The sequence below is a fragment of the Tachysurus vachellii genome, chromosome 17, assembly GCF_030014155.1.
Source record: "Tachysurus vachellii isolate PV-2020 chromosome 17, HZAU_Pvac_v1, whole genome shotgun sequence".
Classification (NCBI taxonomy): Eukaryota; Metazoa; Chordata; class Actinopteri; order Siluriformes; family Bagridae; genus Tachysurus; species Tachysurus vachellii.
Genome location: NC_083476.1, coordinates 13,629,097 through 13,642,630, shown reverse-complemented (window position 1 = coordinate 13,642,630; position 13,534 = coordinate 13,629,097). Strand labels below are relative to the sequence as shown.

The 13,534-nt window shown below is 37.3% G+C and overlaps 1 protein-coding gene across 9 annotated transcripts in view; it reads right to left on the bottom strand.

Moving 5' to 3' along the window:
• Positions 1–4,470: 4,470 nt before the first annotated feature.
• Positions 4,471–13,534, bottom strand: part of gria4b (glutamate receptor, ionotropic, AMPA 4b) — a 106,655-nt gene continuing 97,591 nt past the window's right edge. The window contains exons 14-16 of one of the 9 annotated variants that reach the window (XM_060891646.1): positions 13,163–13,277; positions 7,554–7,691; positions 4,471–5,546 (exon numbers count right to left, since the gene is read on the bottom strand). In XM_060891646.1, coding sequence (XP_060747629.1) covers positions 5,382–5,546; positions 7,554–7,691; positions 13,163–13,277 — 418 coding nt within the window. In that variant the 3' untranslated portion in view covers positions 4,471–5,381. Of the gene's footprint in view, positions 5,547–7,351; positions 7,692–10,762; positions 11,501–12,894; positions 13,278–13,534 lie in introns of those variants that run through there. The other 8 variants (XM_060891647.1, XM_060891643.1, XM_060891645.1 and 5 more) reach the window with 8 other exon arrangements.

Below are 13,534 nucleotides of genomic sequence, written 5' to 3'. Positions count from 1 at the left end.
TACATTTTTTGTTGCCTCCTGCAGGATTCCCATCCTCATCTTTAGAAGAAGAACAAATGAACTGTTCCTTTCAATTAATTAATCTATATTAATGTTTATCCCTAACATATAAGCACTCATGCTAAAAAAGAATGGACTGTTAAAAGAAAGCCATTTAACAGGACTGCAAAAAAAAATTCCTCGAGATAGCTCTGATCCTGCAGTGACAGCTCCCTTAGGGAATGCCATGGAAAGACAACGTGACAACTCACAGATGTGTTCTGAAAAAAAGAAATGAAAGGGAAAAAAGCAAGTGAGGGAATGATGATGTCTTGCATTTAGTACAGCTCCTTATGATTTTGATCTTAGAGGATAACCTTGGCTATGACTCATCTGTCTACATATATCAGTTCCGTGAGGATTACCAGCTAAGACTTCTTCCCTCCTTGTTTTTATTCCACAGTGCTGAGGAAATGGTGCAGAAATATCAAGCCCAGGCAACAGCGACGAGACGACGTTCCCGCATCGTTCTCTCAACCTGATCATTATACTGTCCAAGATAAATCCGCCTCTCATCAGCCACGTTGTTATTCAGTCGAGTTGTGGATCGACTCTTTTAAATGAACACCTTGTGTGTAAATACTGATGATTGTTAAGGAGTGATCACTATTATTTTAATCATGGTGCTAAATAGGAGGTGTGGACTTGCTGTCAGGAAGCTCCCAACCCTCATCCATGCTGAGCAGACTGACGCACTTCTCTTGATCCAAGAGTATGATTGATGATATCTTTAATATTATAGTCAATACAACACTCAATAATCTTTTTATGACTAATCAATTATTCCAAGATTTACTGACTTGATTTTCTACACGTGAATTACACACTTTTTAAATCTATATTATTGAATGGTGCATACAGTAAATTGCTGTATATTTTTTTAAAAATGTTCTAAATATATAACTTTGGTTGTGTGTCAATCAGCTCCCTCGCTTCCTGGGTGGTGAATCATTATATCATGGACTGATAAGGAGGACTCACTAAACATCGAGACACTAGCTGTCATATACATGTATACATTTTTAGCTTAATCACCAATGTGTTAGTCATTGTACTTCAAGCAGGATTGTAGACTAACTAGTGGATTTTTAACATACTTAAACAAACTGTATACAGAACAAATAAAGTTAAAAATCTCTAACATAAATAATCATATAAGAGCTGCAAGTACAATAACAAGCTTTTTGTAGAAAAAGTTGGTTTAGAGTTCATCTGCCATCCTTTGAGAGCTGAGAGTCTTCAGAATATATGATGTCATTTCCAGTAAAAGAACATAGTGACTATTGATGTTCCTGGTTTTTTTCCTGGAAAGAATTTTGGTATTAAAACTTAAATAAAAACTTAAAATGGCCGAATAACATTAACATGTGCAACGCATACTGAACTAAGGAACAGATTTTTTAATGTCTTAATAATGTTTATTGACATTTCTATGTTTAATCATGTTTACTGACATGTTTTCTACATTACGAGATACCTTACTAAAGCTCTATTCACGCTGGATTTTTTTTAACAGAGAGAAGGCATGACAATTTCTCCTGGCTTCTCTGTCTCAGATCTGAGTTCTGTCTTAATCCGTCGTGTCAGTAATTTGTACAGATTGGAAATACAATACTGTATTTTACCTTCCATAAAATATAAAAAGCAGTAGAAATAATCCCATGTAATATATATCCTGTCTGAACTGATGTATTCTTAAAGATTCTATTACATCCTCTGAAAAAGAAGATTTGTACTTTTTTGGTATAAAGTGACTCCTCTTTTATACAGTCTCCATTTTTCTAGCACCCCCCCCCCCCCCCCCAAATAAATAAATAAATAAATAAATAAATAAATAAATAAAAAGGGTAATGGATGAGTTTATAAAAGAAGAAGAAAAAAACATAGCAAACTTCTAGGGACTTTGGGTAAGTTACTGACTTGCTAGCACAGGTACAGCAGAAGCATGTTCTGGTCCTGTGACCTGCTAATGCTTAAGTGACCACAAGCCCTGTAATAAATACACTGCTTGTAATAAAGGACAAAACAGTCAGTCTGTGTTAAAAAGAGGTGTACATGTAACTTTTACCAACTCTCTGATTTACACAATAACACACTCACACTACAGACAATTTATAGATGATTATCAGTCTACAAGACATGACTTTGGACTAGGGAAGGAAACTGGAGTACAAAGACAAAACCACAAAGAACACAAGGATTGACCCCCAATATCAGAGGTGCAAGGCATACATGATAAGCCCTAAACCACCATACCCCCCTTATGGGGCAGTAGTAGCTCAAGTGGTTAAGGCTCTGGGTTAATCTGGGTTGCAGCAATCTGCAACTGTTGGGCAAATAAGCAAGGTCCTTAACCCTCCTTGCTCAAGGGTGCTGTATCATAGCTGTCCCTGCGCTCCGACCCCAAACTCCCTCAGTTGGGATATTCAAAGAAAAGAATTCCTCTGTGCTTTAATGTATATGTGCGAATAATAAAGGCTTCTATGCCCCCATTTCATTCATTCAGATTTAAGTGTGTTAATATGAAGTCACATGTTACCCAGATTAAAAACTGGCTGCATGTAATATGCTGACAAGCTCCTAACACTACTTATTGATCACACCAGTTTTGACTAAAATGAAGTTCCGGTGGTTAATTGTTTTGAATGCTCAAAAATAAATAAATAAATAAATAAAATAGTGTATTCAATGCTGTTCAATATGCTGCTGCAAAAACTGTCCAAGTTTCTAAAACACAAACTGTGTGTCCTTGCTGATTGGAGGTCATGAGTCATGTACCGTATGTTGTGATGTAAAGTATGGGTTGTATGGAGTAATGAATGTGGTTTACTTTTGTGTTCTGTATAAATCTCTCTCTCTCTCTCTCTCTCTCTATCTGTCTATCTGAATGTATCTATATTTCTTACAGCAACCGTTGTAAAAGCTTTTTAAAACAACATTGTTTTTACCTGTTTAAATCCATGACACAAGTTCCTGTTCTCACTGTAAACAGCTCACTAACGAATGAGGCAGAACAAATGCAGCTTGTCGTGTTGAGAAACAGCGACTTTCATTCCTGTAGCAGAAAGCCGACACTGGAGACCCCTGTGAACATGCCGTTACTGTAGAAATGACAATGTGTTCATATAAAGCAATGAAAATCAATCAACTCTTTCTGATTAATCAGATTCCAGAAATGGCTTTAAATATGATTAAAATGCACCTTGGTTCATGCTGACACTCAAAATGTGTGAAATGACCAGGTGTAAATAACTCAACTCAAACATTTTATTGCGCATCATCAAACTCATCCGATTTCTAAAAATAAAAGACTCAAAGACATTTTGGCATTAGTATTTTACTAAAAAAATGAACAAAATAAATATTTACAATTGATGACGGAGAACACCAGATTCGTTTGAACAGAGCTACAGAGCAAAGATCAATGCAACACAATCTGTCACTATGTAGCAGGGCAGCTGTATCGTATTTGTGTGTATGTGTGTGTGTGTGTGTGTAGGTAGGTAGCTTGTAGGTGCTCATAACAGTAGGTAGCTTTTTATTTTCAACTGGAACGTCTAGGCTACTACAATTGAAAGGAAATTTGCATTTTGCCTAATTGGGTGCATTTTATTCAAAACCACAAGTCTACAGTTCAGAAAAATGTGAAAACCTTTCGCGCATGAACACACTTCAACTGAAACATACTTTTGTTGAATATTTGCAACATTTAAACATTTGATCTGTCTGTGAATATATCAAGGAAAGGCTATGAATTGCAAATTGTAAAAATAGTAAGGATCCTTAAAAAACACGTCTGATACTTAATTTGAAGAAACACTTTAAGTTAGATTTTAAGTTTACCTTTTTTTAAGGGGATAAAGTTTCAAGGTTTCGGACTTTACTGTGTTTATGGGAGTGTGAGAGTGTGTGAGTGAGGGAGAGAGAGAGAGAGAGAGAGAGAGAGGGAGAGAGAGGATGAGAGACATCAAAAATAACTAGTGAGAGACAAGGTGTTTGTGTAAGTTTCTTATGATTAGGAGACCTGAAATTGCACTTTCTAAGGTAAAATGCCGGCTTGACTAGGAATTTGTTGAGCTTTCGGTGTCTCGTTTGGTGCCCTGAAGCATAGAGGACGTCCTTTAAGTCCAAATGTTCAGTGAAATACAGCATGGATTCATATCCCCTTGATGGTTTTCGAGACAGCTCCACTGCTACAGGTTCTGGAGGAGAACGTGCTCAAGGCCTGGTTGAGGTCACACAGTGTTTTGTTAGAAAAGGCCAAAGCTGTACTCTGACCATGGCTCTTGACTCTACCGTGTCTTCAGGGTCATTCCTACCGAGTTCACTTCCTGAAAACGTTCCACTCGCTCATAGTCTCATCTGATTCATGAGCGCACGGCTGCTTGGAGGCAAACATGGAAATTCTCGACCTGACAACCTTTTTTTCCGTTTTAAAATATACGAATCAATCAAAATAAAGTCTGTTTCTGAGGAAAATAAAACAGTCTATAAAGGTCCATGGTCTACAACTGCACAGTGAGTAAGCAGGGCATGAGGATGGGCGTTCAGGTTTATTTAGATATACCGTAAAACCGCCTTTCCCCGAGTGTCGGCTTGAGGACGTTCTCAGTGTTGATAACATGCCCGTTTAATTCAGTTTATAGAGTTTTATATACTGTACTATTTTTATACTGTCTATATAAATAAATCATTTTTTATTTCTTTACAATTTTCTATCATTTATTGCATGTTTCTAACTAGGAGAAAATAAAAAAAAGAGAGAATTATACTATTGTCCACGACAGAATTGGCTATTTACACATGTTTAAAAAGCAAGCGAGTGTGTACAGTCTTTAGTTCTATTTACAAAGCAGTGTAAATAATTTCTTTAGTTATGATTTGAGAATATACACAAACTCTTCACAGTTTTTTAGTACGTATTTATCATTAATACTGTTGGAATTGTTATTTTTAAATTCATGTTACAGCTGAAACCCTCCTGCACAATCCATTTTAATTATCAACACTGAATTGATATTTATGCCTCAGCTTTAGTTTTGCCCCCAAAATAGTTCTGGGTGTGTTTCTGAATGACAGTTTTCTGGTCCTCTTGTCATCTCTGCTCCACTTGAACGCGAGTTCTTAATACAGGTTTCAAGTGAATGCCTCTCAGCAGCTGGGCTGAAAACATCTCATCACGGCCACACAGTGGAATTTTGAGTCCTTTTCTGGATGTTCAGTATACTGTATGGAGCGACTGAAGTGGGCCATTGATCCCTCGGACTGTGAACGTAGCTGTTTTGCGTCTCAGTTGGATTTGTGGGTCGGTGGGATTTAAGGCACTTGGAGGTTTTTGGTCTTCACGGCAGGTCGGATGAGACCAGAGCCAGCCCGGAGCTCTGACGCAGGGAGGGGCCGGCGTGCACGGCCTTGGGGCAGTCAGGGGTCAGGACACGGCCGTTCTCGCCCACACTGCCTGTGATCGACAGCCGGGCCTTGTTCCGCATGGCTTCGGTGAAGGTCAGCTGTATTAGGTAAGAGACCGTGACAGAGGGAAAGAGATAGATAGAGAGAGAGGCAGGCAGGGAAAGAGAGAGAGAGAGAGAGAGAGAGAGAGAGAGAGAGAGAGAGAGAGAGAAAGAAAGAGATGAGTCCATAGATTTATCGAGAGAAAAAAGAAGCATTTAAAGGTTGTTATGTTCTGTGCACACATTATTAGCAAGCACGGACAAAACAGCAGATTTAAACACAACTGAGTGATGAAGCATCTGGCCGAGCCCTGCAGAGCTTAAGAAATATTGCTCAATAAAGCATCCCAACATAAGAAAATCACCTAAAGAAGAAGATTTTCTTTATGCCTTTTTGTTAAATTGTCTGCACAGCTCTTATAAATATCTCATTTCTGCACAGATCCATGTTATTTGTGAATTTATTCTTTGGAGTAGAGAGGGGTTTAATATAGCCCTATCCTCAAGCGTTATTGATAATTGTCATGGTTACATACCAGAATGGTTATGCAGTAGCACAGATTATAATTAAGCTTCTAATTATTGTAGAAAGCTGTGAGTTGTGCGATGTCATGTGAGGTTAGCTGGAAACACTGCATCATGAAACTGACATGGTCATGGCACATGTCATACGCTGTCCTGACAGATATCCAGTGAGATTAGTCTGTCATAATACAGGGACATACTATTAGATTGTATGATGCCATGTGTTTGTTACACATGATGATTTTTTCTGTAGTAAAGTTTCAATGTTAGTGTCAGTAAAAGCTTATGACACTTTTCTAGCCAGAAGCTTCTAGATCTTAAAGGTTGCGATCAGATTTGCTCTCCTCAAAAATCTGATTAAATATTTTTGAACAGATTCAATGACTGTAATAAAAACAGTTCATTACATTCTGTCTCCATTTTGTACTGGCAGCATACGAAAAAAAAAATTGCAAGGCGAACAATGTTGGCGTTTCTGTAAAATAGGCCAGTTTAGTGGCAGTAAAACCAGACCAGGTTACATTAATTAAAGGTCTTGCTTGCATGACTTGCATTTGTGTTAAAAGAAGTTGATCACTTAGAAAACACATAAAGTGTCCGGCTGACATGCCACCAAATATGATAACAGCTGTCTCTAGTACTATTAGTAACATTAAAAACAATGTAAACATGACACTGGGTATGTCAGTTGACAGAAACTTATTATGACATGCTTTTGACATGATCATGCCAGTCTTATGACACCTTTGTGTTCTTGGTGTTTAGAGTGTTTTCCCCCAGTGTACTCTGTTAAAATACTAATTGAAAAATATGCAGATTTTAAATGAATGAATGAAAAATGAATCTGTATAAAGGTTTCATTATGTACTAATTTGATATACTTATATATACAACTGTTTTGATTAAATATATATTACATGGGGATATTACATGAGGGTACTAAACAACAGTGTTGAGGAATTTGTAATATCAAGCTAAAGATCGACGATTTATAAATAAACAAAACGTTTAATCGTAGCATGGTACGCTGTGGTAGATAAGCATGGTAAATAATATTTATTTTCTTTATATACAATTCCTTACTTGTACTTATACTAATCAATTACATTATAATTTGAACGCTAATTATTTTTTTCTAATTAAAATGAACAGCCGTATGATCTATGCAGGGCAAGTGCCTCCATGTTGTGTACTGTACAATAACACAGGTGCAAATGCAGACGTCTCCACTCTGATTACACGGAAACGGAAATGAGGACGTCACAGACACAAGCAGGCTTTACCACACGCTCAACACGGCAAGCGTTACTGCGGCATTACAGATGAGCTCCACTTACAACGACAGAACACCTACGTACGCCTGAGCGCCTACATCTCTACGCCATCAGTCCCGTAGACGTTGTAACCCTCTCTATATGTGGCTAAGCTCTGGGTGCTGTGGGTGGGGCTAGGCTGAGGAGTGGGGCGGGGGCTAGGGACAAGGGCAGGGCTAGGTACAGGGGCAGGAGTGGAAGGGGTTTGTCTTTCTGCCGTGTCCACCTTCATTCTCTTGGCCTCATTGCGCGACTTGTAGCAGAACTCGATGAGGGCTACCAACATGGCCAGGCCCAGACCCCCAACCAGGATGTAGAAGACCCCAGCCACGTTACTGAGGCTCAGGGCCTGCGAGCTCTTGTCCTGGAGGTGGGAGGATAGAGGGGACACAGTTAGAAAGATAAAATATAAGTCAAAGAAAAGATAACTCACAACACAGACATTCACTCACAAATCACAAGTCTATTCACTCATAGTTACGATTACTACAAGATTACATTCTATATCTCTCGATCTATCACACACATTTCCTAACAAACACACACAGCCACACACATACACCCACACATCTATAATTCATACAGAAATCAATTCTCACTGCTATGATGTGTCTCCAGACTACACTATTTGCATCCTTTTAGTACTTTTATCTGTTTATTCTAATCAGGCATCAATCCTTTGACTGCAGTTTAACCAAGAGCAATTAGAGCATGATTACCCTAGGTTCACACTACCAAGATGCACAGTGGCAGCTGACTGTTCAAATTCTAATCCTGTGTATGACATGGAACAACCATTTCAACCACAAAGCTGCAGCTTGTCATAACAAGCGTCATCTGAATTTCTCGATTCTGTACAAATTTGGCATTAGACCATAAAACCAAACAAGAGACCGATTCGTCAGATACAGTATATCCTCTGGTAAATGTGGTCTGACATTTCTTCACTTCCCCTCACAACTACATGCAACTTTATCTCCTACCTGCAATTAGTCCCATTTAGACTTTGATGCACTAAAATGAAAAGGAAGGCTTTTAAGTGTATTTTTATGTGTCATATACTATCATCTATACGATTGCTCATTAATTGTGTATGAAGAATCCATATTTGAGCAAAAACATTTTGAAGAAAAAAAATATCGCTAGTCATTATATGTCGCTAGTCATTATATATCGCTAGTCCAGTAAGCTTGCTTTTCTATCCATCTAATGGCAACAAAGCGTACAAAAAACTAGTGTGTACATGTCAATATCAAAATATCTCAAAAACAGTGCAAGTTACAACAGTAGAGAAAGACCCTGAAAAGAGGCACATTACAAGTGAGACGAGTGACATGTTGCTTGCTAGTGTGAACACAGGGTTACTCAGCTCTGGTGTGCATTACTAAACCCTGCTCTTACAACTTTGAGCTGTCTGACACCGCATGGCTGGACAAGTCAGTAGCCTGGCTGCCTAGGAAAAAGCTTCATGAATTCATGACAGTGTTACTTGTTTTTTATTTGTATTTGTAGTGAGCAGGTAGGTTCAAGTGGTTGGGTCTTCATGAACACATTCATAAGCACTGCATTATGCTTTCTTTTATGCTGGAGGATAAAGGAATAAGGTACAACTTATTATCAAAATTTGTAAGGTCTCTGCCAACACTATCTGAGTTGTGTAGTATACATATGTCGATTTTATAAGTAGTAATTTCAACATTCAGGAGGTAAAAAAAAACACTGAATCCTCCACAAAAGTGTGTCTTTAGTTTGCTCTTGCTAGAACTGCACTTTTATAGTTACAGTCCTGACTGGCTAGTGGTATTGTTCTGTTGTAGTGACCTTCAAATTGTTATGCAATATTCTGAAATATAGGAACAAGAACAGACAATAGTGAGCAGTGTTAGCTGTAAGCTAGCGAGCTGAACATAGAGAGCAGTGTTAGCAGAAAGCTAGCTAGCAGATAATAGCGAGTAGTGTTTGCTACATGCTAGCCAGTTGGTAACAGAGAGTAGTATTAGCAGAAAGCTAGATAGCAAATAATAGTGAGTAGAGTTAGCTGTAATCTAGCGAGCTGATAATAGGAGGTAGCGTTAGCAGCATGTTGGCTGACTCAGTTTAGAGGATTATCTTCTCAAAACAGCGATTAATATGATTTGTAGATTTATAGAATTAAACAAGCCCTGTTTCTGTACATGGAAGTTATAAGATAAGACTGCTGAAGGGGTGGCATTGCAATGTGTGTGTGGACATGATGAGTAGTTGAAGTTGTAAGCTGAGGAAGTGTTTTTTCTGTGCTATGAACAAAGAAATAATACAGAAAACAATACAATAGAGTTTATGGTGTAATAAATGCAGGACACAATCATAGATTGAATGCAGGCAAAGGTCAGACTTTGGTGCTGTTTACAAAGGGTGCTTAGACCCCACAGACCATCATTAGCTATTTATTATTATTATTATTATTATTATTATTATTATTATTATTATTATTATTATTATTATATAAGTGCATGGAACTATATGTTCTTTAACTGGACTGCAGGAGGTCCATTTGGATTTAAACGACTCTGAAGCCCATATGTCTGCCAAATTAGTGATTTTCAAACTCTTAAGCTGAATTAATTATTAATCTGGATTTATGACATTGTTATTAAGATGGATTTATTATTGTTATTAATGTACACCATATACAAACCCAACTGTCAGCTAAATTAACAGCAACTGAATGGGGCAATGTCTAAAATTTGTGTTTTAAGACCATAACAAAAAACAAATAAATATTTTGCAAGATTTTTGTGTTTTTTAATATTCTGTGTTTTGAAAGTATACAATTTACTATATCGCAAAGTCTATACTACAAATAAACCTGTAATGTCACTTAAGTTTTGGCACAAATCCAAGAAATCCAACATTTTTTCCTGAAAAATATCTAAAATGCTTCTGAATGTGACATGAACGCCCAGGGGCCTTATAGTGTTGCCTTACATTTAAGTTCAACATCAATGCCAATCACCGTATTTTCCGAACAATAAGTCGCTGTAAAGTAAATTCTGTCTGCTTAGAGAATATGTATATTTTGCCAGCTAAATTATTTTTGAACATGAAGTTTTGAAATTACAGTTTATGACGTGATGACGTGACTCTAAAAACTACCTTTATTTATTGTCGTCCAAGTTATGCCTAATTATGTTCATGTACATTCATTGAGATCAGCCTTTTCCAGAAACATCTAGATATTCCCCCCCCCACTTTTATCAATTATAGCTTCTTTATACATTAAAAATCCAGATAAAGTTCATACATGATGCAGATAATGCTCAAGAAAAAATTGTGATATTCCAAACTTTAAATATGTTCCCTTTCTGCATATCTGCATTATTCATAAAGAGCCATTTACTTAACTTTATTTAATTTACTGTGATTTAATTTTGTTAAATTTCCATATATCCCATTTAGTCTATAACAATGTTAGATGCCTGCTCACTAATCAAAAGCAAGTCCTGAATATAGCCTGGGCATATTTATCCTATTTTATGATCAATTTTATTTATCGTATAACATTTTAGTAAGATTCTGTATTTCATGTTCACTTCACGCAGCAAGATAAGGAAGTCATTTTAATATTCTGGGAATTTGCATAATGATTTATTTAGCTGTTAAATGAATAGATTTATGTTAATGAGCTATATTACTTAAGTATTTATGCCGTGAATTAAAAATCATTTAAGGCACAATCCTTGCTTTAAGCGACTTTATTGCCCGGAACGTATGCTAATGTTTTTGTCCTCCTGTAGTAAAATACTGGTCTTTCCTGCTGTAGTGAGACTCTATAAACTGAGTCGAGAACATGGTCCAATTGTTATTTTCATTTGTTACATAAGTGATGTATAGTAACACTGACATCTCTTTCTCCACAGCATGCTCTATCTTAATGCTTGATTGTGCTTGTTTTCTGTCTCTCTCTCAATTTCTCTCTCCTTCTCTATTTCTCACTCGTTCTCACTGACACACAGGCTGTCACCATGTCCGTGCGAGCATTAGACAACAGTGATGGTCCCAGACTTGAGGAGACTGACCTTACTTCCCGAGTCCTTGGGTCCACACTCGCCCTTATCGTACCACCATTTGTTTTTCAGCTTGTCTAAGATGCCTGATTCACTCAGTTTCAAAACGGCAAGGTTTACAGGAGTTCTTCAACCACGCAGGGGAAATAACATAAATAACATCATAGGACATGTTATTTTATGTTATTCAGTTACATTAGCTGACACAGCAGTTGCAGTGGTAAAGTGACAGAGTGCAGGGTCCCACTGGAGTACATGTCTCTATGCTCCCTCAGCAGGAAGTGTCCAGGCCTGGGACTGGAGCTACAGACATGTGCATGGGACCCTGCTCCATCGCTTTAGGCAACGGGCACATACTGCCACGGTCCTGGTTCTTGAAAAAAGCTTGGGATGCAGTTACTGTTAGCCCACAACTATTGGTGAACATCAGCAGTAAAGCACAAATGCGTTCATGCATGTCTTTGTTTATGCACTTTGTTCTTCAGAATCATAAGGAAATAAATTTGGTGTTTGTATCACATTTTTGCACATACTGCAAATGCAGAATTAAAAAAAAAGTTTATGTTTACATTTTCATGATAAAATCCTAAAATGCTTACATAGTGACATAATTACATACAAATTAAATTGTATATTTTAAAACCAAAAAAATGTTTAGAAAATCTTGAATCTATTTTTATCTATTTTTACATTTTAAACAGGAAAAAAATTAATTAATTTGAGAAAAAAAAAAAACATTATGTTTTTGGTTAATAAAATTCAGAAATGAGGCTCAAGAAAGTTCCACCAAAAATTATTTTATCATATAAAAATTATTTTTTTGGTTAATTTTAACATTTAAAAGCACATGCTTATTTATTATCATGGATTATGGTGTATTAATGCTGAAGTTCATGATTCATGGTTAACTACCTCAGTAAATAATGTTAGTCTAAAGAAAACTGTAATTTAAAGCGTTACTGTTCTCTCATTTCTTCCCACGCTGACCTTTGCACTGCTAACTTTTTATAAAAAGTTTTTTTTGGGTGTGTGAGACTGAAACTGCTGAATGGACTGCTGATAAATGCCTAGTTCTGTTCATTCTCCTGCTTTTCCTGCTGATCTGTTGTGTCAGCTTGTCTTTCACAAAAAAATCTGGTCATGTGACAGTAAATTTAATTTCTAACAGGTACTATAGAGTTTCTGCATTGTACATTGTATTGAAACTATCTCCCCACCCTTTTTTTGCATAAATTTCCTTTGACTTTAACCAGACAAACGTGTTATGAATTGTGCCCAAAGCAGTCTTTTGGAAGCTGCAAGCTACTAAATACTGAGAAATGGTCATGGCGCTCCGTTTAAGCTCCTCACAATGACACGACTTTGACTGGTTTCCTGTGCCGGTGTAAAACACGTCTGCTACAGTTCCTGTTAAAAGCGGCTGAATGGGTCCTGCATTATTCATTGAAAAAGATGGATGTTTCTTCCAGCAGAGAAAAGGAGCGACAAAAAGGAAGACTATAATATTTTTTATGTGATCAAAATTGCAAGCGAGATAGAAATGCGTGATACATCCATTCTAAATATGGTGCATATATGTCATCAAAGTCCCAGCTGAAAGCGAATATTTGTGCTCTGACAGTAACTGCTTTCCTTCGTGTCTTATTACAAGCTAGATATCGTTAAAATGATGCTCAGATGTGTGTGTGGGCATGTGTGTTTTGTGTATTTTAGACTGGAATCTTGCCCCGGCAGATGCGCCCGTTGCTGAGGAATCTTTTTACCCGCGTTTGTCGACATAGTGGCTAACCTTCTCACCACCTCCTCCGCTGCCACACTCTCCTTTGTCGTACCACCACTTGTTTTTCAATTTGTCCAACAGGCCTTGTTCATTCAGTTTTAAAACTGCCAGGTTAACTGCACTTCTTGAAACGATAAAACATAATTCGTCAGAGTGAGCAGTATCCAATTAGAGGAAAGAAAAAGAAAGCAGTTACAGGGGTGGAAAGTTTTAGTTCTCCATTTCCCACATATGAATAACATTAAAGCACTGGACAAACCTCTCTTTTGAAAAAATACAAATAAAATAGGTCGGGACATAGATCTCATCTCTGAGGTACACCTCACCGACTACACAAGACTACTTGTCTGAGATGTCAAACAGGAAATGATGCTGAGTCTT